The sequence below is a fragment of the Fringilla coelebs genome (genome assembly GCF_963513975.1).
Source record: "Fringilla coelebs genome assembly, chromosome: 4".
Classification (NCBI taxonomy): Eukaryota; Metazoa; Chordata; class Aves; order Passeriformes; family Fringillidae; genus Fringilla; species Fringilla coelebs.
In genome coordinates, this window is record NC_140032.1 from 72,094,685 (window position 1) to 72,118,911 (window position 24,227).

At 48.6% G+C, this 24,227-nt stretch overlaps 1 protein-coding gene across 1 annotated transcript in view; it reads left to right on the top strand.

The window, feature by feature from the left end:
• The window catches only part of FRAS1 (Fraser extracellular matrix complex subunit 1), a gene marked incomplete at its 5' end in the record, with an annotated part of 102,901 nt that overhangs the window by 24,219 nt on the left and 54,455 nt on the right, over window positions 1–24,227 (top strand). Inside the window, 12 exon segments of the mRNA XM_084204035.1 lie at window positions 5,744–5,851; window positions 7,160–7,252; window positions 8,400–8,559; window positions 9,066–9,199; window positions 11,659–11,742; window positions 12,337–12,438; window positions 12,535–12,726; window positions 15,957–16,046; window positions 16,751–16,898; window positions 18,681–18,824; window positions 19,089–19,223; window positions 23,926–24,069. Of these exon segments, the coding sequence (XP_084060161.1) occupies window positions 5,744–5,851; window positions 7,160–7,252; window positions 8,400–8,559; window positions 9,066–9,199; window positions 11,659–11,742; window positions 12,337–12,438; window positions 12,535–12,726; window positions 15,957–16,046; window positions 16,751–16,898; window positions 18,681–18,824; window positions 19,089–19,223; window positions 23,926–24,069 (1,534 nt within the window).

Consider the following 24,227-nt stretch of genomic DNA (forward strand, 5'->3'; position numbering starts at 1 on the left):
AGCGGCTCCCAGTGAACCAGACCAATGCTGGAAACAGTTCTGGAGGACCTGAGGACAGTCTGCACATTTCCTTATTCTACAGGCTTTTCTTCATCGTTTTTGTTCTTTAATGAAGCCTTTGCTCTCCAGGATTGCTGACTGTGCAGGGGTCCTCTTTCCCTTTGGAAGGGAAGGGAGCACCAGTTTATTCATCTGCTGCCCAGGGAGCTGAGGTGGAGGATAAGGACATAAAGGGCTGTATTTTCTGGGAGCTGGAAGGGACATTACTGTGCCTGGACCCACACTGACAACAGTGGGATCCGAGGTGTGTAATTCCTTGCTTGGAAAGGGCACTTCCTAAATTTCCAGCCTGGAGTTGGAGATAGCTCTGTATTTGCTGACATGGCTTGCAAAATCATTCTAGAGTGGATTGTTGCCTTCAGGAAGTAGAATTAGAGTTACCTTTCATCTGGTGCAGAGCTTCTGAGGGCCATGACTGCTACTGAAGGAAATGTCCTTTCTCTGCTGAATCAGCTGCAAGGATTTTCATGGCCTGATGGGATTTTTTTTTGTGACCGTTGTTAGAAAAGGGATAAAAGGCTTAGTCTGTCTTGTCCACTCTGCCCTTGCTGAGATGCAGTTTCCGTGGCAGCATTTGGCCCACCATAACCTGCATTCCTAATTGAAATCCCACCTCCCTCTGGCAGTCTCGCTTCACCATTTGGCACATCTGTCACTGGCTGTTGACACTGCTGGTGTCCTGGTGTCTCTCCCAGGTTCAAGTTTGGGCCAAGCAGCATCACTTGAAGGGGACAGAACATGACCTGCATCCAGAGCATCACACGGCAGAGATGGGCACCCCTGCTGCTCCAGAAGTAGCCATTATGCTGTAATAAGTGCTGTCATTAAAGTTGTGATCTAGTTTAGATTAAGTTAATCCTTTGCCTCCCTTCTTTTCCACAGCTGTTCAGTCAAGCACTCCAGATCTGACATCCATTTGCAGTTTGATATTCCCTCAGCAGTCATTTTGGGGGCAGGATGTTTGCAATTTGCCAGTTGGCAGGTTAGAAACTACTTGGGCAAAGGGGAGAAAAGCCAGCAGGAGGACCCCAGATGTTATTCCTGCATGCTGAGGAGAATTTCTGGTGTGTGCTGTTCATTAGACACACAACTGGGCATGGAAAAAATCTGCATCACGAGAAGATGGGAGAAAACAGTAATTGTTCTTGCTGTCAGTCATTCACATGCTCATTTATAGGTGGATGTGAGAAGAAAGTTTACAAAGAGGCTGCAGGTAGTTTTGGGTGAATCTGATAGTGACAAACCCAAAAGCATTCTCCTTTCTAAAGGAACACTGCTGCTCCCCAGATATTGAGCAAAGACCTCTGTGTGCTGATTTAAATCCTGGGTAGAACCAATGAGTTGAAACCCTAGTTTTACATAGTGCATTTGGTTCCTTTAGAGCCCTTTCCTGGTGACTGCTTCTGTGTCTGTGTGAAAGATAGGATGAAGATTACAACAGCGTCTAAGTATTTGAAGAATATTTTGGAATATCATATCCCTGAAATATCTCAGGACTGCTGGGAAATGTTATTTCTAGGCTCTTGGTTTTTACGAGGCTGGTACAACTGGTGAAAGACTTTCACAGCTGGAAAATGTGGCAGGCTGTTGAACTGTGAAAACAGTACCTCATTTTACTTTATGTAACTTCTTAATTCCCTGACTGGAAGAAGGGGAGAGCTAGTTCCCATTGCTGGAACAGTGTGTTCGTGTCGCTGCGTTGTTAATCAAGCCCTGTGCTTTGCCTTAGCTGCTCTGTGCTCTCCTAGGACATGGGGCTGAAGCTGTTTCCAGTGAGAGGAGCTGAATTTCCGTGTGATTCCCGAGCCCAGCCGTTCCCGTGTTGCTCCCTGGCTGTGGGCATGCTGGAACGAGCCCATTAAAACCCCCCTGTCAAGGAGTTTCTGTTCTCTGCCAGCAAGTACCAGGTCTAAAAAACACGCTCAGCAGCGCAAGGGCTCCCCATTGCCGGAGATAAAACATCAAATCCAAACCCGGCAGACACCGGGAATCCTTTTTGTGTCTCTGAATTGCTTTCATCTCCTCATGGCTCCACTCATGGGTATCCCCGCACACCGTGCAGTGCTCTCTGTGCTTCCCCCTCCTTGGGGCTTCTCCTGCCAATTTTCTGGCATCGTCAGGTAATTGGAGTGGAAATGACAAATGAAGGCGGCGCTGCCAAGGCTCCTCGCCTGGCAGCCGGTGGGTGATGCTGGTAATTGTTACCAGAAGTGTAATTGCTCCGGGCTCTGCCTGCCGGTTTAACAAAGCAGCCTGGAATTCCTCCTCTGAGACACCCGATCCCTGCCTGTTCTCAGTTGTCTCTGGCACAGGAACGACTTGGGAGGTAAATCCCACCTGGCGCTGGGGCTCGGAGCTCCCTCGGGGTTTCCTCCCGTGCTTTCTCTCCCAGGGGTTTCTCTCCTCCCTGCTCCCCAGAGCAGAGTCTGGGGGCAGAGCAGGCTCTTGGAGAGTTATCTGTATGGATTGATGAGATTGCCTCTCAGTCTTCTGCAGGTGATTCGTGGGGTACAGGACAAGCAGCACCCCCTTGTTTTTGGTGAGACACCACCAATCTGCAGCTCGACCCTGGCTGACACGAAGGCTGCAGCTGTGCTCTGCTGCCTCCACCCTGCTCAGCAATTACAGCCATGCCATCACCCCAGTGAGCGGCTTTAGGGGACACCCCAGCATCCAGGGACATTTTAGGGAGGGACTGGATATTTCCAGGGAGCCACAAGAGCTGGAAAGGGGATGCAAACCAGCTGTTGTGTGCTTCTAATTTCCCCAGCCGCTGCACCAGAATAGCTCACACACTTTTATCTGGTGTGATGATATCCCATGCTAAGTGGCACCTGATTAAATTACTGAGGCTTTTCACATATTAATAGCAGACTGGTTATTTTTGATTTGTTGGGTGGGGTGGGTTTTTTTCTTGGTTGAGGTCGAGGAGGGACAGGTGCAGCTGTCTGAAGTTACGATAGCCAGTTGAAAAAGCAGCGGTCCGAGAGATTTAGATCTTTCTGTGCTCTGGTTTATGTGACAGGGTGACAGCAGCAAACCAGGAGCACTCACAGCTGCTCTGGGCTCCCTTTGCTCCATGTCTGCTCTTTGTAGCTTTTTTTTTTGCTTTTACTGCTTGTTGTGTTCTTGCCTCCTTCTTTTATCTTTTTCTCCCCTGCCTTTTTCTAAATCCTCATCAGTATTCTCCAAACCCATCACATGCTCACGCTGTGCTCCTCTGTCTCCAGTTTTATCTCATTTTGTCTTGGTCTGATTATTTGCAGGCTCACAAGGTTTGGGAGCATTTCTTGGTTTTTCGGCCCCTGTTCTGGAGACTGGCCCAAGTAATGTAGATGTATCTCTTCTTGCAGCATGGTGTTTAAAAATTCAGTTGAATTAGGTATCATTTCTTCTTTTGATTTGGGGAAATCCAGGGAATTAATAAATTATAATGGCACTGCTTGGTGTTTAGGGAATGCTTTCTTAAGGAATGGAGAGCGTCTTCAAAGCGCTCTCCACATGGTATTTCATTATTGATACTGTTAATTATATTAGTACTGGTAAGGAAAAGGCCCCTTGAATTGTCATTGATAAAAATATACTCTCAACAGGACTGGAATCCAGCACTTAGATTGCAGCAGATAATTTGTCCACTGAGGTGCAGAGCCTTGGAGATGACGCCAGGCGGGTTTCCAGCACTTCTCTGGGTGTCTGCTGAGAAGTCTTGCTTTATGTTTGGAGCTGTATTGCCTGGGAGCTTTGAAGTGTCCTTGTGCCTGCTGGGTGAGCACCAGCAAAGCCTCACAGCAGGACAGATAGGTGGGATCCAGACCTTCCAAACTGGATGCTTGAGGTCTGTTGCCAGGAATCCTAAGCTAAATGTTGAATTGTCCAAAGACTGGACACTGAGACCCGTGAAGTGCCTGGAAGACTCTCCTATTCCAATGGATCAGGTGGTAGTTTCCTGACTATTAACTAGATAATGAATTTTTTACAGCTCTGCAGGGAAGTGCTGGTTTTGATCCTGTACCTGGCAAAAGGAATTTAGAAGCAGCTGACAGACAGGAGCCAACCTGCTTGGGCTATGATAGAAACCAGGGAAGGAGGAAGAGCAAAGAGGGGTTTTCTTACCTCAAACCTGAGCATTTAAATGTGATAAGGGGGGGCTCTGTGCTGACCTTGTGTCGTGAGATTCCTTTGGTTATTATTCCGTGGTGAAAATGATTTTCCTTTTTTTTAAATCTGAATAAGCGTGAGAGATCAGAGGTGAATCTTTGGAGAACCAAGGGATGGGGCACAGAGTTTCCCCCCACCCTTCTCATTGCTGGTTACCCCGTGGCTGCCTTCCCTGCCGGATTTCCAGCACAGAGCGCGGCTGAAGCCAGCAGGATGAGTTAACTCCAGCGTGGGTGTTAGCTACAGCTTGGCACACACATCACTTAACCTTCATTTCTTCCCTAACTGCACCATCAATCTGCTGGCAGAGGTGCTGTCAGGGTCTCTGTTCTGCAGCCCTGTGTGAGCCAGGGAGAGCCAGCTGTGTTCCTGAGCAGGAATTGCCATCCCTCTTTGCCTTGCCCAGGGGCTGTGCACCTTGTAAAGGCAGCACTGCCACTGATGTGGGAGAAATGCTTTTGGAAAACAGGGCAGAGACCCAACGTTTTTTTTTTTTTTGCAATATTTTTGGCCATCCCACTATTTGCAGATTGATGCTCTTGAAGTGCCTGAGCAAGTGATCTGGGTTTTCAGGATATTTTTTCTCTCATTAGGCGGCCTAATGGGCCTTTAAGGCACATTTCAGTCTTTTATCATTATGCTTAACAGTTTTAGTAGTTAGCTGTAAATGTGCTCGTGGCAGTCAGCTGTTAATCATCCTTCCTAAGTCGAACTTAGCACTGTGAGTAAATTGAGGTGAATCACTACATGGTGTAAATGAGCAGCAACGTCTGGTCTCCTAGGAAATCCCTTAAAAAACAGGCTGGATGACTGGGACAGGGGCTGTCCATCCTCCCCAGGAGAACATCCTGTGTGGTGCCAGTTTAGCCCAGTGTTTGTCCGTACAACAGGGACAGGGATTGTCTAGCCGCGAACAGTGTTGCAGCTGAGAAACTGATCCTCCTCTCCCCTTTTCCTTGTGGAGGCAGCGTGGGATCGTGACCTCAGCGGGGAGGGAATGGACAATGGACGGGGGTCGAGCGCGGGTGGTGAATCCCTTGTGAATCAGCTGCGGGTGTTCCAGCTGGGTGCACTGATGGAGTGGTGCTGACAGCTGTTTCCAGATGTGTCAGGCTCTCTGCTTGGCCGGAGTCTCCCCCGTGTGTTTGGGAATACACGTGCCCAGGGAGAGCCAGCCCCAGGAGCTGGTTTGCCTCAAAGCCACCTCTGCTGCCTCGGCACCGCCTGGCATCACCCTGCAGTGTAAGCCTGATCGCAGGGAAGTGTTCCAGAGATGTTCCACTCACCTGGAGCTCTTGGAGGCTGGGTTGTGTTGCCCTTGGAGCTGACTATTGGCCCTGCACGGCCTTGTCTTTCAGCTGTGCTCTGGAAGCTGTTGAGTGAGAAGTGCCAGCACGGGGCCGAGAAGCGCGTGGGAGGGAGGGGGGCTCTGTTGCAGCCCGTCTCTGCGGGGCTGTTTGAGATGTGTTGTCAGGACAGGACGTGCCTCGTGCTGCACGGGCCTGGTTTCCAACTTCCTTTGCAGAATAACACCTCCTGGAAGCCGCATTCCTGCCAAGACTGCCGCTGCCGGAGCGGCGTCGTCACCTGCCAGCCTACAGCCTGCAGAGCCCCTCGGTGTGACTTCCAGAAGGTAAGGGCCGAGTGCCTGGGGCTGCCCCGAGCCAGGCTCAGGCTCTGTGTCCCTGCACTCCTCCTTGGAGCGGAAACACCTGGTGCGGGAAGCCTTTGTCCCCTCGGCTGCAGCCAGAGTCCGGGTGTTGGAGCAGTTTGATCCCAAAGGAAGCCCCTGAACTGGGCTCCAACCTCCCAGCATGAGCCCCTCTTCCTTTGGAGGTGGGGCTGGGGCTCCCTGGAAGGTGCAGATGGGCACTTTCCACTCTGCTGAGCAACAACAGAGCTGAGATTGTCTGTCCTCCAGTTTCTTCTTCCTCGTGATGGTTGCGGAGCTTTCCTTGTCTCCTGCTTGTCTTTGTCTGGGTCTTCATTAATTGGCCATGGGATTGGTCTTGCATTAACATCTGGATTGTTGGGGTAGAGTGCACAAATAGCAGTGAAAAAGAGTGTTTTAAAGAGGCTGTCAGGATAATTATATGGCTTTGTGGAGCAGGTTAAAATGTTTCCCAATATGACAGCACTAATGAGGAAATAATTTTGATTCTTACTGGTCTTCCCCATTATTATTGCTGTGTATTGATTAAAGCTAGACTGAACTAGTAGGAATTTTTGTGCTAAAGAGGAGGGAGATCAAGTGCTGTCATGGCACACTGTAATAATGAGTGCACTGGATAAAATGATAAAATCAGATAAATGAAAAGGTGGCTACTTTAAAGCTCATCAGGGAAATGGGTTTATAATGTCAAACTAATCTTGACATGGGCACTTTTCAAGACAAAATGTTTAAGTGCTCCAAAAACATCTGGTCATTTAAACATTGAAAGGGATCACCAAGGATCTCAGAAGGAAAAAAAACCTTTCATACTTCGAGGCTAAACCACCAACAGAAAAGCAAGATCAGAAATCACCGTCCTTCTCCATGGTTTATTTCTTATCTACTTCTTATGAGATTTATGCAGATGTGGCTGATCTTGTTTCAGCAACATCTGTCCCATGTTTCTCAGTGGCCTTTCAGTTGAAGAACCTTGAGTTTTCTCTTGAACAATAGTTTTCTATTCTTTGAAAGCTGCTTCAGCTGAAGAATTCCCAACTGTACTCACGGGGGTGTAAATTCTGCTGTTATTTTGAGGGCAAAATGTCAAACACACAAAGTGCTGTGCCACCTCTCAGCAAGGCAGGGTGGCGTAGCAGCATTCTGTATTTCACCTGAAACCTTGCCTTTCTGAGCTGAGAGCACCAGGGCCCGCCAGGCCTCGTGGCTTCACTTGGATTTTAGAGCCCCTGTTTGATGCCAGGTGTTTATTGGAATCCTGTCTCTTTTCAGGGAGAAGTGCTCCAAATAGCCCCCAACAAGTGCTGCCCCCAGTGTGCCTCCCGAGGCGAAGGCTTCTGCCAGCACGAGGGACAGATCCACGGCGTGAGTGCCCTGTCCACTTCCCCAGCAGGGACCATCCCTACCTGGTTCTAGCTCCCTGTTTGTTGGTGTGCACGGGAAGGATGGGTCACTGCATTTATATTCTGTCACTGCCAGATAGTGGAATTCAGCAGGAGTTTGGTCAGCAGGGTTTGCAGCTGCAGAGCAGTCGTGTGTCCTGCGTGGCTTGATGGGAGAAATTTCCCCGCTTTTTCCTTCCCTTTGCTGTTTCTGTGCTTGGCTGAGACAGTGCAGTAGCATCAGAATGGGGGGGGGGGGGGGCAAAGCACAGTGGGTTTGACATATTAGCTGTGCTCAGAGAAGCTTTCCTCTCAGCAGCCACCTATGCTGCCAGAGATTGATTGCTGCTCTGCGACCTGGGTTCCGTGTTCTGTAATACTGAATTATTCAAGGAGCTGGTTCTGGGATGTGGTTTCACCCAGGGGGGCTGAAAGGCCAAAACAATCAGAATAAGTGTCTGGAGATGAGGAAAAAAAATCAACAATCATGGGTAGTAGTTAATGAATCATGTCAAACAACTGGCAAATGTAGAAAAATGGCTTAACAGCAAACTCAAGTCCTCTGTGTGGTCTCTTACAGACTTTTCTGCTTGACAAGAGGCAAGGCAAGTCAGGTCCAAGTCTCAAGAAATGTACTAAAATGCTCAGACATATTTGCAGGGCTGTGCATATTGGAGGGCTGTGCTCTCCACACCTGAGAAAGATGTTGTAACCCTGTGCTCCAGCATGAGGCATGGCCAGCTTGAGGCTGGTACCAGCTAAACAAAAACTGGACAGGAGGGGTAGCTCGCCCATCCTCTTCTCAAGTTTCTTTGTGCCTGTCATTTGGTGGCACTATGTTTTATCATAATACATTACATTTCTTCTTGTGCTATTTCTGCACTTTCTTGTGCTGTTCTCCTTCTGCAGCTTTTGTCCTTTGGCTCCTTTTGAGCCTGTTCCTTGGGCAGGCATCCCCACAAGATGTATTTGTACCTCAGTCACATTTCACATCCCAATCCTGCTGCCACGTGGTCAGAAAACCACTTTTTATCAGTGGTTCATCCTGGAGAGAGGAGGAACTTGCAGAGGGACAAGCCCTGTTTGCAGCTCTCATGTGCTCTCTGTGCCCTTGCTTGTGTTGTGTGCAGCACGGCACGCAGTGGGCCAGCTCGGGATGCGTGCGGTGCTCCTGTGCCCACGGGAAGGTGAGCTGCAGCCCCAGGACCTGCCCAGCCCTCACCTGTGCACAAGGGGAGCTGCAGGACACTGCCCAGGGCTCCTGCTGTCCCAGATGTGTGGGCCGTGGTGGTGAGTACTGCCTGAGCTCAGAACCTCCTTGTAGCCCCAAATCTGGAGGGCTTTCCTGTTCTTCTTCGGTTTTGCTGGGGAGACGCTGGATGCAAGCATGTCTCATCATTCCCTTTCTGGCCTGCTGCCATATTTACATTTTAATGGCTTCACCCAAGGCCCAAGAGGTGGGGGCAAGCTTTAAGCAGGGAGCAGATGTGCCTAGTATGTCCTCATTTTGGAAATTAAAATTGGGAGAGAAACCTCAGGTATTTCCTGTGCACTTGGACTGCTTCTTCAGCTATTGGGTGCCTTTTCTTGTAGAGTCCCAGTGGGAGAAGTGCAGCCAGAGCTCTTAACTCACAAGTCCCTTGGGAACTTGGGGAATTGTTACCCTCTTAACCTGCTTTGGCAAACTGCAGTTTGGAATTCTGAGATGCACAAGAGCTGTGTTTTAAGTGTGGGGGACAGAAAGGGGTGAAAGAGCGTGGGGAAATAAACCTCCCCCTTGTTTTCCTGTCCCTCAGAGCCTTGCTCCTTTGATGGCCACGTGTTCCAGGATGGAGAGGGCTGGAGCCTGGGTCGGTGCTCCAGGTGTGTCTGCAGGGATGGTGCAACTCAGTGCTTCACAGCTTCCTGCCAGCCTCTGCTCTGCAGCCAGGTCAGGACCCTCCAGCCTTCGAAGAATGTTCCCCAGCACCTCCTTTTCCATGGGCAGTGTGCATTTCTCCTGCTGGGGACCAAATCAGCTAGCAAAGCTTCTGGGTGACAAGTGGGTGATTTGGAAAAGAGATATTTGACCTGCAGAAATGCTGTGGAGTGATGGTGAAGCCTGTGTGTCTCTTCCCTGACACCTTCTTTCCCCATCATTTCATTTTTATCATCCCTTTGCTGGTTAATTAGGCAAAAATTCCGTCTAAAGAAACTGCTTCTTGTTTTCCACTCAAAAAAAAAAAAAAAAGGATTTGGAGTTGGTAAGGAAATGTTTTTATTTCTGTTGAGTGAAAGAAGGGAAATGCAAGATTTTTAATGGGTTTTATCTTCACAAATTTCAGTGTTTGGTTTGCAGCTGGAAAGTTTGATCTGCAGGTCTTGTCACCTCTTTTTTTTTTTTTTTTTTTTTTTTGTACAAGAACTCTAGAAATGCATTTGAGAGTAGTCAGCTGTGGATGAAATTCCCCTTTTGCCTTCAGAAATACAAGGCGACTTGAGCTGAAAGAAAAGTCTCGGAGCAGTGTTCATTCTGTTTGTGTTTCAAAAAGAGCAAAACTGGGAAGAGGAGTTAGGCAAGCTCATGGTTTTAGTCCAGTTAGGAGAACAGGGACACTGCTGTCTCCAAGGTCTTTCCTGTGGACAAGTCATGAGTTTTTAGCACTTAGGCAGGGATCAACACAGCCAAAACCCTACAAGACTCTACAGAGAGTTAGGAAAGGCAGCAAACTCTGCACAGTACTCCAGACTCTGGACAAATCACTCAGTTTTTGTAATTCTTCTTACTGTATTGAAAGTGCTGATGGGTGTGACTGTGCTCTTTGAATCTTTTTCATGGGGCTTTTGCAGCAGCACGCCTGGAAATGGCTCCCTGGAAATCCTTGTCTCTGACCTTGACTTTATGTTTTAGGGACTGCCATTTTCCAAGTATTTTTGACATATCCAATGATGAATCCAGGAGCTCCCTGACTGAGAACTCTTCACTGACAAAATCAAAAGCAGTACTCACAAACCTTTTTCTCTGTTGATGCTTTCCCAGCTCTCTGTTACTGGACCAGATGTTTGGACAATTAACACTTTTTTTTTTTTGATAGATGAAACCCTACCTGTTAATGTGTGTGTGTGTTGATTGTGTTTTGCTTTGTCCTGAGATATTCTATTAGTATTAATTTACTAAGTACTCTGCATTAAAAGGAATTTCTGCCTGCTTTAGACCCCTCTTTTCCACTCCAAGTGGACTCTGGCATTACCTGCTGAGCCATTGCACTAATGTTTAATCAGCTAATCATTAGGATCTAATTTATGGAATCAGGAGTGACTGTGCTGTTGCTGGGATGTATTTGAGGGTAATTGGCTGGCAGCATCCAAGTTAATGCAGCAGAAAGCCAGTTCTGATGGTGTTCCAGGCATTTCCTACCAAGGACATTTCCCAGTGGAAGGGACGTTAGCAGGATGTGCAGGGAACCTGTTCTGATCTCAGTCAAACCTAACATTTTCCTGCATGGGCCTTTATCTCTGTCCCTTCCTTTGCTCTCTGCTCCATTAAAAGCCAAGACAAAAATTCTCCCAGGATTAAACTCTCATCTTCCATCTTTCTGATAATTTTGCTCTTCCCTATGAGCTGAGGGAGAAGAATGCCAAAAATTCCTGTTGCATGCCACGGAAGTACACAAAAAAGGTCTTTTAACTCTGCTGGGAAATTTTGCTTGGTAACTTTTGTGCAAAGTCTCCCACTCTTTCTTTGGAAGCTCAGGGTTTGATTGATGAACAGTGCTATTCCCAGCTGTTGGATGTACCTGGACTGGGAGCAGTGGGATTAGCCAGGTTTTGGGTGGTTGGAGTTGAGGGATGCAGGCAAGGTGATATTGGTGTGAAGTGTCAGCCTTTTCCAACATGATTTAAATCCATCGTAAAAAAAATTGAAATTGGAAAAATCCAGTTTTAAGCATAATTTAGCATCTGCTCAGACAGTATGGATGGATTTAACTCCAACAGTGCAAATGCCTCAGAGGTGGTGAGTGTAAATCACACCTTCAAAACCTCAAAATGAGGCAATTCCAGAAAAAAACTTCTCTCATCCATCTCCTGCATTATTGTGCTTCCTTGCACAGCTGTATAATTATTTCTTCCTCTGTACACCTGAATGTAAGCACTTTATGTCATGTGTATGAATTTATCTGCATCTCTCCATGTATTCACACCTCAGTTGCCATCTGAATAAAGCCCAGAAAATGAAGTGGAGGAAACATCTTTGAAGCCTTTTACTCTGCTCCTGTGTTGCCTTTTGGGCCAACACGAAGCCCTGAGTGGCAGTGGGTCGGTTATCCCAAGGTTGCTAAATGCCTGAAATTCCAAGCTCTGATGTTAACTGTTCATGCCTCCTTTTCCTTGTCTCTGCCTTCTGTTTAGGAGGAAGTCATGGTTCTGCCTCCTGGAAAATGCTGCCCAGAATGTGTCCCCAAGCCCTGCTCGGTGTCGGGAAGAACGTTCCAGGTGACTTGTGACCAACCACACCAAAACCACTCCCAGTTTTTGGCACACCTCTCCTTCCCTTCTCCCCAAGCTCTGACTCTCTGCCAGCACTGATAGCTAACTACAAACACTGCTTTTTTCCCTCCTGGCAAGGCAGGGGAGCTGAAAGGAATCAGGGCCTGATAAGAATTTGCTGGCCAAAGCAGATGAGGCACTTTCTTCCCACACTGGTTTTGAAGGAGGAAAGCAGAAAGCACTGGTGGTCAAAGTATTTATAGCTTTCATTGTGTCCCCTGGAATTAATTGAGTGCATTATTTAATGAATGTGGGATTTTCTGTCAATGACTTCTTTTGGCTAATAATAGCAGTTCAGGCCTCCCCAGTGCCACTAGCTTGCACTTATTGAGAAATACACACCACAGTGTCATCTAGACCTCAGCCCCTCTTCCTGTTTGCTGAGCCTGTAGAGATCAGCATTTTTTTAAGGCAGGTTTATTATCTGATACAGACATGCAGAAGGAGCCATCATATTCCATAAGCAGCTCAGGTTTCTGGAAGGAATTTGGTTGTTTTCCAAGAGTGTCTAACAGCTCTGTCCATGTTCTTTTTCAACAGCACGGGGAGCAATGGCAAAAAAATGCCTGCACGACGTGTGTGTGTCAGAGGGGGGAAGTCAGGTGTCTGAGGGAGACCTGTGGCCCTGTCACCTGTGAGGAGGTACTGACAAATCACCCACCTCTGACAGCCCAGCTGTGCCTTCTGCTGTGCCAGGGGCCTCAGGGAGCCCTGCTCACTGCTGGGCGCTGTTTTCAGGGGCAGAGCAAGGTGCGGCGCCCCGGGAAGTGCTGTGAGGAGTGCGTGTCTTCCAGAGGGAGCTGCCTGGAAGGGGGCACCGTCAGGTACCACGGGGAGATGTGGAACAGCACCCTCTGTGACTTCTGCATGTGCCAGGAGGGGCAAGTCACCTGCCAGGGAGCCGAGTGTGCCAAAGTGGAGTGTGCCAAGGTGAGAAAGGCTTTCTTCTCGAGGCTTTCTTCTCAAGGCTTGGGATTTTCTTTTTCTCCCTCCCTTTTTCTTTTTTCTCGACTTGAGGCGCTCGAAGAACCCGCCCTTGTTTTGTGCAATTCCTTCAAAAACCTTTCACGGGGAAGGAGAGCAAACCTGGAGCTTCCCATGCAGGTTTGCACAGTGGGCTTCCGTTCTGAAGCAAACCAGTGTGAATCAGGGACTAATTTAACTTGGATTCTCTCCCATGCTGTGTCTGCCTGCTGTAGTGGAGGGTCAGACACGCAGAGGATTCAGTGGTGTTCACTGGATTTACCAGGAGCTAAACATGGGGAAAATGTGCAGGTCAGAGATGGTTAAAAACCTATTAAAATGTTCCTTTTATCCTCATTCTGCGTGCTGCAGTGGCCTTCAGGAAGGTAGCTGGATATGGAAGCCAGTGTTCTACTTCTCTTCATTTTTTCCGTGTCACTCTCAGCATGGAAGTGAGGCTGTCAAGGTGTTTTATTCCCAGTGCTGTTTACTCCAAACTAATACCCTCCCTGCCAGGTTATGTTATATTTGCTCTGCAGTGGATGTGCAAAATGCATTAGATAGGGTTGAATGCTTCCCCCACATGCTTTGAATTGGCTTTTTTTGCAGTGGGATAAGACTTGTGTGTTGTCTGTCACTGCACAGGCTGAGAGGATTGGGATTGGTCATCCTGGAGAAGAGAAGGCTTTGGGGCGACATCATTGTAGTTTCTAGTACCTGAGGGGCTCCGAGAAACAGGGAGAGACTTTTTGCAAGGGTCTGGAGTGGCACGATAAGAGGCATGGCTTCATCCTGACAGAAAGTAGGTTTAAATTGGATATTGGGAACAAATCTTTCCCTGGGAGGGTGCTGAGGCCCTGGCACAGGTTGCCCACAGAACCTGTGCCCGCCCCATTCCTGGAAGTGTCCAAGGCCATTTGTCCCTTCCAACCCAGACCTTTCTGTTTCTGTGATCTCTTTCCATTAGGGGGCTCTTACCTATTTTATGCCTACTGCTCCATGGTGTCAGTGAGGAAAAGGGAAAGAACTGTGGCCTCCTGGGTTCTCTGCCTCAGTGGGGATGCTTTTCTGGCGACCCTGCCTGCGTGTGCTCAATCTTGAGCCCCAGCAGCAGCACCCTTGTGGTGTGTCTGAGGTCCGGCCAAAACCCAGCGTAATGGTTCCACTGGATTAGCTTGTTGTAATGAGTGTTCAAAGGAGTGGAGACCCACAGGTGGGCTCCCAAATGGGACACAAAAGGGTGCATCAAGGCATAAAAGGGGATGTTCACCTGTGGCTGTACTCTGAAAGAGCCCAAACGCCCTGAGCGTGGCACACAAAGTCACCCCTGGCGTGGTGCTGCTGCTGATCGCGGCACCTGAAACTGCTCAGAGAGATTTTGCTGGATGAAAAGTCGAGGTTGCCATAAAATCTCGTGCACTTGCAGCTGTCTGAGCGAGCTGCCTGCGTGCTCCTGGCTGTAAATTGGATCATTTACACTAATGATGATGGCCTGCTGTCATGGCTCAGTGGGGAGGATTAGTTAATATTCATGCTCACATCTTGGGCACTGACAAAAAAATTCCACTGTTCAGAAAAGCCAGGGGTGTCTTCCAGAACAACAGCTGGAGGTGTTAACGTGTAGGGTTCAACACTCCTCAAGTCATGTTCAGTCCTGGTTAGCCTCAGTAGCGCAAGGTGTGCATTAATTAATTACAAGGAAACATTTGCTCAGAAAGCAAATGCCATGTTTTCTTTTTCCTTTGTATTTTCCTTCTGAAGTTGCAGTCTGTTTACTCAGGCACCTGCCTCAATAAATCAGAGCCAGTGTGAAGCCAGGAGCTCTTGGATTTCTCTCTTCACAAGGCACTATTAATTTCCTGGTCACATCCCCCTACTGGAAGTGTGATGAGGCCACAGATAGGAGCTGCAAGAGGTTCAGCTCCAAACCCTTCCAAACAGACTCGCCCAGCAAAGTGTCCGTGGTGATTCTGACCTAATCCTCAAAAAGCCGTTTTCAGCAGGCTGTAAGCATGTTCTCCACCTGGAATATGATCAATCACTCTGCAGCAAAGCCGCAAGTTATCTCCCACAGCCTCTCCCTTTTCTGAGCCTTGGCAGAGCCGCGTAGCTGCATTTTTCTGGGGCTAGGCAAGCCGTGTTCCATGGATAGCTGCTCCCAGTTTTCCTATAGCCTCTGTTTATGGATGTGGGTGGGGATGGCAGAGTTTACAGTACACAGCAGTGACATGAGATCCAAAGGCAGCCAAAGGCATTTTGGAGTAATTGAAGAGCAGAGATGTATGGAAGCATCAAGGAGAGATTTGGGCTGTGTGTGGTCCTCGGTGACTAGGAACTAGGTGGTTCCTCCTCTGTTCCCCTGCTCAGGAATGCACCAGGGATGCCAGAGTGTGGCCTGGCTTAGGTGTTCTCCCTTGGTGAACCTAGCAATGACCAGTGCTGCTTCTGCCCTGTCTGTGTCTTTAATAATTCCCACACAAAAATGGAGTGTGCCAGTGGGGCACGGGGAAAATGATCCTGGAATAAACACCCGATTGGGATAGATCAGAAAAACTTACTGGTAATCTTGGAAACCAAAGCTGTTTCTTGTGAGCTGTGTCCTGCTTCCCTAGGAAAATTAAACCTCTCTCTTTTCTAAATATTCAGCTTACACTTGGGCACAAAGAGCCATGGCGAATTGGGGCACTTTATTCCTTTTTCCTGCTGCTAAATTCTTATCTTCAAGCTGAAGTTATTTAAGTGGAATCTGCAGAGCTATACAATTGTGACAAAGAACAGGCTTTTCCCATCTGGGATAAATAGAGCATGTGCTTTGACATTCCCTTGGGGAAGTAAAAGTAGAACATTGGAAAGGAAGGTGAGCCTCTGTGCATTTGAGTCCTGAGGCTGACCTGGTGAAATCCCAGTGATGCACGGTAGAAAGTGGGAGTGTGTCTCTGTGGGATGTGGGGATGAGGTAATGGCCTCAGCGCTGAATTCCGAGGCCTTTCCTCAGGTTTGTTCTGCAGCTGCAGTGTTGGCCAAGCACGTTTTCCAACCTCTGCCTGCAGAGATGAAGTGGGATAGGGAGAAGATAAGGTGAAATTAGATATTGGAGATTGCATTCCAGGGCAAGAGCTGCTCTGCCTCGGCATTCCACAGTGGTTTTGGCGATGTTGATTCCGTTGGAATTGCTGCAACCTCTCTCTTCTTCACAGGGTGAAGAATTAATTCACTTAGAGGGGAAGTGCTGTCCTGAATGTATCTCCAGCCATAGTGACTGTGTTTACAAAGAGCATACCAAAGCTGTGAGTATCCTTGTACTTTGCAGCAGGGAATAGTGAGTTCTGCTCACAAAGGTTTGGAGGGGCTGGCTCTCCCCCTCCAGTTCTGAGAAGGATATTGTTTGCAAGTGTGGTGGCAAAATAATCCATTAATAGAGTCTGCAGATTGCTTTTGCAGTTTGCAGAAACACTTGTGTGCATCTGCTGCAGAATTTCAGTTTTCCTTGGTCTCCTTTGTGCAGCTCAATCAATCATTTTCCTTTAATATTTAATATCTCTACTCAGAGGTTTACTGCACATTTCATAATGATAGTTGATTTTAATCCTATCAAGCAGAAGCTACAGAGCTGGGGCAGTGTGTAGCTTTCTGCCAGTGTATCCCACTGATTATAATCCTTACTGCAGCAAGAGCCCATCATTAATATTTTCAAGGAACTTCCCTCTGAAGTTAAAGAGGAAGGGAACATTGATTATCTTGGATTTTTCATTGCTCTCACAGATGAGTGCTGGAGCTGATAGCTGGTCTTTGCCAACACACGTGGGAAATGGGAAATTTAATATCCTTTGGGGCTATTTTTTTAGATGCTGACCCTTTCTCTGCCCAAGTGAGGTAAAACACCGAGGTGTGAGTTTATTTCCAGCTGGTGCTTTCTGAGAGAGGAGCTGGCAGGAAAGCTTTGTGAGCATTGGAAATGCCTGCTGTCTCTCTGCTGTGCCTTCTCCCGCAGGACGGGCAGAGCTGGGCAGAAGGGCCGTGCCGGGAGTGCCAGTGCCGGGACGCGGCGGTGACCTGCTTCCAGCGCTCCTGCCCGCCCTGCCCGCCGGGCAGCCGGCCCCAGGAGGCCAAGGGAGACTGCTGCCCCCGCTGCCAGCCAGGTACAGAGCCAGGGCAGCCCCTGCCTGCTCCTGGAGCCCCTGCAGCCCTCCTCCCCCTGCACCAGGCTCAGCTTGTCCCCACTTTGCAGTGCCTGATTAACTCGCTGGTAACGTGCAATTTAGGTCTCAGATAAGTCCGAGGCTCCCAGTGGCTTCTCCTGGAGTGTTTTGTCCTTTTTCCTCCGCTGCGCCTTTCTTGAATCCTAGCGCCAGTTTTGGAGTTTATGGGCTCCTGATTATTTCTTGGGAGTGGGAAGAAGAAAGAATGTGCAGACACTGTTAATGCCACAAGCTCACCTGAATGGCTGCCAGTTAATAATTGTTTGGAAAGACTAGCATAGCCTTGGCTTATATGGTAATTTTGCCTGTAAATTCCTTTTTCTCCAGGATATTGTCATTCCCCTGGATTTACATTTCATGGTTGGGAGGCTTTAGCTGTGGGTTGCTCGTTCTTTTTGGTAGCTCTTCTTGTTGCAGCCACATAACTTTGGTTTTATCAGGGTGCTCCAGTTAATGCTTTATCTCAGTAAAAAAAGAAAATAGCTTCACAGTTTAATTGTGCTGGAGTGCCTGGGCACATTTGCCATCTTCTTGTTTTAAAGCTTGTTATTTGCTGCATGCTAATGGAAATGCAAAGCACTAGAGATAGAAAAGTGAAGGAAACAGGCTTTAGAAAGTTCTGCTGGAATTGTCCTGGATTTTTGAGAGGGAACAGCATCTGCACAGGCTGCTGAGGAAGGGATACATGGTACAGTATTTTCAGCACCTCTCCCTTCTCCTTATCAAGAATTGCCTCTGTCTGCTGGTTATCCCTGAAAAAGTGGTCATTTAGCTTCCATCATGGTAGCATTTTGGAAAATCCAGGCTTTGCAGTCGTGGTATTGGACATCCAGAGCCAAGCCTGCATTTTTGGTGTCCTGAAAGGTAACTGGCAGTTGCCCTTACCCCAACCTGCTCTTTTCCCTCTGGGTTTTTTCTGTCTTGCAGTGGTGGGGGGTGAGAAACAAATGCAAAGTGCAGCCTGCAGCGGTTCGATCTGTGAGCCCAGAACACCAGCCCCTGCTGCATCTGCTTCCATAAAGCCAGCAGAAATTGATTGCTGCTTCTCAGAGATGTGCTGGGGGGGGAAGCTGGCAGAGAGAACCCACTCCTTTTCAGCCAGGGGAGAGCAAAAAGCCCTGGGCAGTGCTGTATTTATGTTAAAACCAGCAAATATTCCCTCTCACTGAGAACCTTTGGCTTGGGCCCTCGCTGAGAACACTTGGCTGGGAGCAGAGGAGGTTTTTCTGCAGCTAGAGAAAAACTGTTCTGTTCTGAATCTCCCCACGTACCTGTGGCCAGGAGGTCCTTCTGTGCTGCTGTGGCATCAAGGTTTTTATGGAGGGGGAGCAGTCTGCCAGCTGTGCTCTGACCTGGCACGGACACAGGGTCGTGACTTACTGCAGGGTTTGGCTTTAGGAATCTCAAATTGAGGTTACTTCGGGCCATCGGTTCCTGGTGACTTCAAATTTTCACTGCTGAGAAACCATGTGGACAGTGAATACCCCTTTTGATCAATTGCCTAGAAAATCCGAGTCTATATGATGGCTTCTCACATACTGAATAGGACTATAAAACATTTATCCCCCTTGATATAATCTAGTGTATAAAAACCCACTCCAAAGCTAACACACCTTGCACCACCCAGGGAAACAAGCCGTGAATTTCACTTTGGTTTCAGAGTTGCTTTGTTTTGCTCCTTCCTGGCTGCCAACGCTGCTCTGTGTGTTGCCCCTGTGCCAGGTGAGTGCCACCCAGACTGTGTGAGCTGCTCCCAGGCCTCTGATCACTGTGACTCCTGCCGGGACCCCAGGAAGCGGCTGCAGGACGGGCGCTGCGTGGAGAGCTGTGACCGGGGCTTCTACCAGCACGGGGGGGCCTGCTTGGGTGAGTCCTGACCCCCTCCTCTGCTGCATGCTCTGCTTCTGGCTGTGGGATCCCAGGGGGTCATCCTGAGAGACTGGAAAAGCATCCAGGCACGTGCTGTGCCATAACCATGAGACTTTGTGAGGTTTCAGATGGAAGCAGAAGCAAATTCTTGAAACTCTGAGCTACAATCAGGCAAAATCATTCATTTTGTCAGAGCGGGGGGGGTCCTTCTGCATCAGGGATTTGGGATTGATTTTTCTTCTCCCTTCTTTCTCCTGGCAGCCTGCAATGAAACCTGCTCAGCCTGCAGCAATGGATTTGAGTGCTCCTCCTGCCAGGCACCCCTGCTGCTGAAGGACGGGCAGTGTGTGCTTTCCTGTGGGGAGGGCTACGTGCAGGATCAGCTCCTCTGCACAGGTACCTCCAAGCAAAAGGGGCTGCAGTCCTCTGGGACAGCAAAGCAGCGGGCAAAACTTTGCCTGGGCTATGAGAACCTTCTCTCTTGAGGCTTCTGCTGTTGACATAGGTGTTAATGTTCACCCCAGAGTGAGGGAAGGTGTGAGGGTACAGAGGAACCAAGTCCTACAGGGTAACACTGCTCACTGCCTGGGGAAATATTCGTGACAGTTCCTCAGTGGATCAGTTCTGTTGTGTCATTCTTTGACTTCAGTGCAGGCTGCCTGTCCCTGCTCAGGAGATGGATAGAAAATTGCCTGGAGGGGTGAGGGATTGATAGGACTCAGGAAAGAGTTTCTGGGGAAGTTTCCTGCTCGGTTTTGCCGTTCATTCCATCCATACCATGCGCTCTTCCTGGAAGTGCACTGAGCTCGCTGCTCTCAGGAAGCATTTTTACAAAGTAAATTGGTAATTCCATAAAACACTGAGCTGTGTCTAAGTCCTTTATCTTAGCAGTTGGAAAGACTGAGAGTAAGATTGGAAAGTTAGCTTTCTCTTTGATGGAACTATGACAGTGCTTTTATGAACTTACCATGCTCCTTTGAAATTCTTTAAACTCTTCCCAAACTGCAAAGCAGCTGCTTTTTCATCATGGCAGTTTAATTGTTTTCTCTAAAATTAACACTTTTCTCATCTTGATGTTGGCCTTTTTAGAAGGCTTCTAATTATTTCTGCAGCTCTGATTCAGCAGAGGGGTGGAGCAAATGCTTAACTTCTGAGCCATCGCTTTAATTCTTTGCAGCTAACCCTCCTGCTCAGAATTAAATACAGGCTGAGGGCTTTTGGCACATTTCAGGGTGAAGCACTTTACATGGGAAGTCCAGCTTCCTTTTCTGAAGTGGCTTCTCTTGAAGAGCTGGCCGCTTTTTTCAGCTTTTGAAAGTGTGAAAAACCTCTGTCCTCCAGCAACCACTACAGCCCAGGGCACCACTGTGGATGCATAAACAGACAAGAGAGACCCAGTCCAAAAGAATTTGTAGGCTTAAGTATCAAATAATCTTCCACTTCATTTGGTTTTATTTTATCATTTCCTTTCCACCTGCTCGTGGTGGTTTAATTGGCAGCGCCCATGCACTGCTGAAGGGGTAGGGAAAGGCTAATGTTTCATTTTATTGCTGGTTTGTAGATTACTGATTGTACGCTCCATCCAAATTTGCAGTCACGCATGCTTGTGGCTGAATGTTGCTGGGAAAATTTGTTCTCTTTCCTCAAGGGAATTGAAGCAATTTGCTTTAGTTCTGCCTGGCTGCATTTTCTGCATAAAGTCAAACCAGTGGAGAAAGTCTGAAGTTTCAGATGCTGTCCGTAATTCATGGCCATTCACTCTTTTCCTTGTATCCTCTTTATTGCTGCAAATCTCTAATCAGATTGTTGAGACGGGCCCCAGACTGCTCCAAAAGATTTTCCTCATAATGGTTTTTTAAAGTCTACAATAAGCATGTTCCAAAATCACAGAAAGGATGAACTAGACTGTGTTAATTGCTGTAGCTCCAGTAAACTCCCTCTTGAGGAATTCGCTCTGGACTTGAAAGAGGCTTAACACCAGGTTTCTTGCTCTATCCTCTTGTTGGAACACTGTTGGCTGCATTGTAGAAAAACACAGTGAATTAGCCTTTCCTTTTGTTCCTGTTTTATAACAGCTGGTTTAATTGAGTCTCTTTTGAATTTTTGATTACAGTTGTTTGATCTCTGCCCTATTTGAATCCTGCACAGGGGTTGTTTCCTGCCCCCTTCCCTCCACTTGCTTTTGTGAAGAATTAAAACCATTAAGAGAAAGTAAAATTGAGAATAAGAGGTAATAAGTTCAGTTACGTAGCAGTGGATTTCAAGTTCATGGTTGAATTAGTGTCAGGCAGAGCGGTGGGTTCTCCCTTGGCAGAAACAGAACTCCCCCACCAAAGGCAAAGCAAAGGGAAGCAAAAATAAACTGTGTCAGCGTGGTAGAATGGAAGGGCTCAAAGGACTCACAGTGTTCAATGCTCTCACTGCATTTTTCTACCTTAATTATTTATGTTTTCAGGATTATTCAAAAGGCCGGGCAGAACCGGAGTGTTCCTGCTTTCATCTCCCAAAATGCCAATGTTGAAGTGTGTAACTTGACACTAACAGACCCCGCTTGCTCCGGAGCAAAGCACTTGGGCTCCTGCTTCTTTGCTGTTGCTTTTCCCTGCTGTCCCTGGGCTGGGGAGGATCCTCCAGGACCCAGCGCAGCTGAGCTGAGCTTGCCCAGCTCCCAGGGAGGAGTGCAGGGCAGAGGGGGCACAGATCCATGGGACCCCAAAGCCCAGCAGTGCCTTCTGTGTTCGTACTGGGATATCACTGGCATTCCCCTCCTGCTGTGGTCAGACCTGGGAGGGTTTCAGGCGTTTGCAGAAGTTTGGTGAGCTGCAAAAGAGCCCCTGCAAATCCCAACTGGAAATAGCCAGGGGGGTGGAACCAGCTTCCTGGCTGTGGAGTCACTTCTGTTGATTTATTTTCACACAGCCACTTGGTTGCTGCAGGCAAAGATGTTTGAGCTGACAGTGGCTCATGGAATGCTTCCATTTCCCCCCTGTTCTTTCTGCGGAGCTGGTGCCTGGCTGTTTGGGTGAGGAGCAGCTGCTGAGCCTGGCAGTGATCCAGTGTTGTAGGAGCCAGGGATTCTGGAGTCAGGGTGTGTAATCGCAGAATCAGGGAATCAGAACGGTTTGGGTTGGAGGAGACTGTAAAGATTATCGTGTTCCAACCCCTCTGCTGTGGACACTTTCCTCTATCCCAGGTTGTTCAGAGCTCCGTCCAATCTGGCCTTAAACACTTCCAGGGACGGTGCAGCCACAGCTTCTCTGGGCAACCTGTGCCAGGGCCTCACCCCCTCACAGGGCTTTGCCAAGGGCCAGCAAGAGCCAGCTGGTAACTGTTTAAAAACACAGCCAGGTTGCCAGCAGGGAAAAGTGTCTCTTGGAAAGGAGCAGCACCTCTAGGGAGGAATTGAGAACTTGGCAAATGACTGGGAATGTTCAGATGTGCTGATGTACTGAGGCAGGTTAACAGGCAGGGGTCCCAGCTGTGCAGTGGGAAGTCTGCAATTAAAGGATCCAAGTCCTGGCACCCACTCTTTCAAAACCATGTTTCAAGTTAGAGTGAGCTCAGAGAGGAGCAACACAGTCAGGTCTGGAAGGTAAAGTGAGGACATTTCCCTGCTTAGAAATTTACAGCATGAACTCATACTCTGCAGTCAACTTTCGAGTGTAGACGTGCCCTGAGAATTCATCCAAGCTGGAATGAGATGCAGGGTTTTTATCAGCAAGGGAAATTATTGACTGGAGCAGGAAACTGTGCTCAGGCTCTGCCTTGGGCTGGGATGGTTGGTGTTTGTTGTGTTGGGAAGATCCTCTCCAGTACAGGATGCCCAGGGTCCTTTTGAGACACCCCTCACATTGAGGTGTTCAGGAACCAGAGGAGCCACAGCATTCTGGAAAGGTCAGGAAGGAGGTGGAGGGAAAGAGGCTGCAGGAGGGTGAGAAGGGGGAGAGCAAGCAGCTAATCAGGACATGGAGAGGGAGAATGAACCAGGCTGGAAGTGTGGAGAAGGAGCATCTAGGGTGCCCAAGGACCATGTACTGGGCATGAGCTCAAATGTCCAGTGTCTTGCCCCCTGAGCACTCCCTGTTCTAACCGGGGCGTTCAGTTCCCTCCTGTGAGATGGAGCTGACAGCTCTCCCCTGCCTTGGGCAGCAGGGCAATCCCCTGGGATGGGTGCTGTGCCCCTCTGTGCCATGTGACTCGTGTGTGATGTGCTCTCAGTGCCGGGGGTGAGCTGCTGCTGTGCCTGCAGGTCCCTGCATTGCACTGAGGCTGCTCACAGGTGAGTTTTTCTTTGGGTGCTGCAGCTTCAGGGCAGTGTTTGCAGGGCAAACATCAAGCAGTTCCCTTTTCTCCCACCTGCCACAGACTGGGAGCACAAGCATGTACCTGCCTTATTGTGAAATAACGAATTGAAGAACATCTTTGGAACATATTTGGGTGTAATTGAGAAGAAAAAAAACACCAACAGCTACAAGACCTGTAATTTGCACCGTTCCTGCAACACTGGTGGCACAGGATTGGATAGGAGTTTGTGTCCCATATCTTTTTCCCCAGGAATTACTCAGGCTGAGCACGTGAGGATTCCTGATTGGTCAGTTCCTTCTGCACCTGGAGGGACAGGAGGAGTTGTTTCTAGAAGCAGCCTGGCTTGTTCTCCTTTCTGCCAGACCTTGACTGCAGCCCTGCAGCACAGTTCTGTGTTTGTGCCTGGAGCTGGGTCACTGTCAGCAGCCACCCCCAGGATCTGAGGTTGAAGTAGCCTGTGATGGGATCTCTTCCTATTTCCCTTTGTGCTCCAGGGACGTTACAGTGCTCCCAACACTCCTCCTGGGCTGGGAACAGCTGCACCAACTGCTCTGGTCTGTGCTGCTGCCACATTCCACGTGCAGTGCGCAGCTGGGAGTTGTCCTGCTGGGACGGCTTGGATGAAAGATTCCAACCCTTGGGCAGCAGTGGGTTGTGTTTGGTTTTTTTTCATCTTCTGTAGCCATGGAAGTCTGAGCCCACGTGAGAAGAAGTGCAGTGGTGCAGGCTCTGGACTGTAAGGAGCTGGTTGGAAGGGGGTTCCTGGCTAATCCTGCACCTTTCTCCCCTGCAGCCTGTCACGAGTCCTGCTCCTCCTGCTGGGGAGCTGCTGAGAGCCACTGCCTGTCCTGCAAGGACCCTTCACACGTGCTCCAAGCTGGGCTCTGCCTGGCCAGCTGTGCCCAGGGCTTCTTCCCAAAGGATGGTGTCTGCACTGGTAAATACCTGGGAGAGGAACGCTCTGCACAAGCAGCAATCAATATTTCATTTAGCTGTGCAGCAGCTGGAGCTTTATTCATGTCTGACAAGCCAGCTGCACCCTGAGCATTCATAGGGGATGAGGGAAGCTGCTGTTTGTTTGTGAGATTATTAATT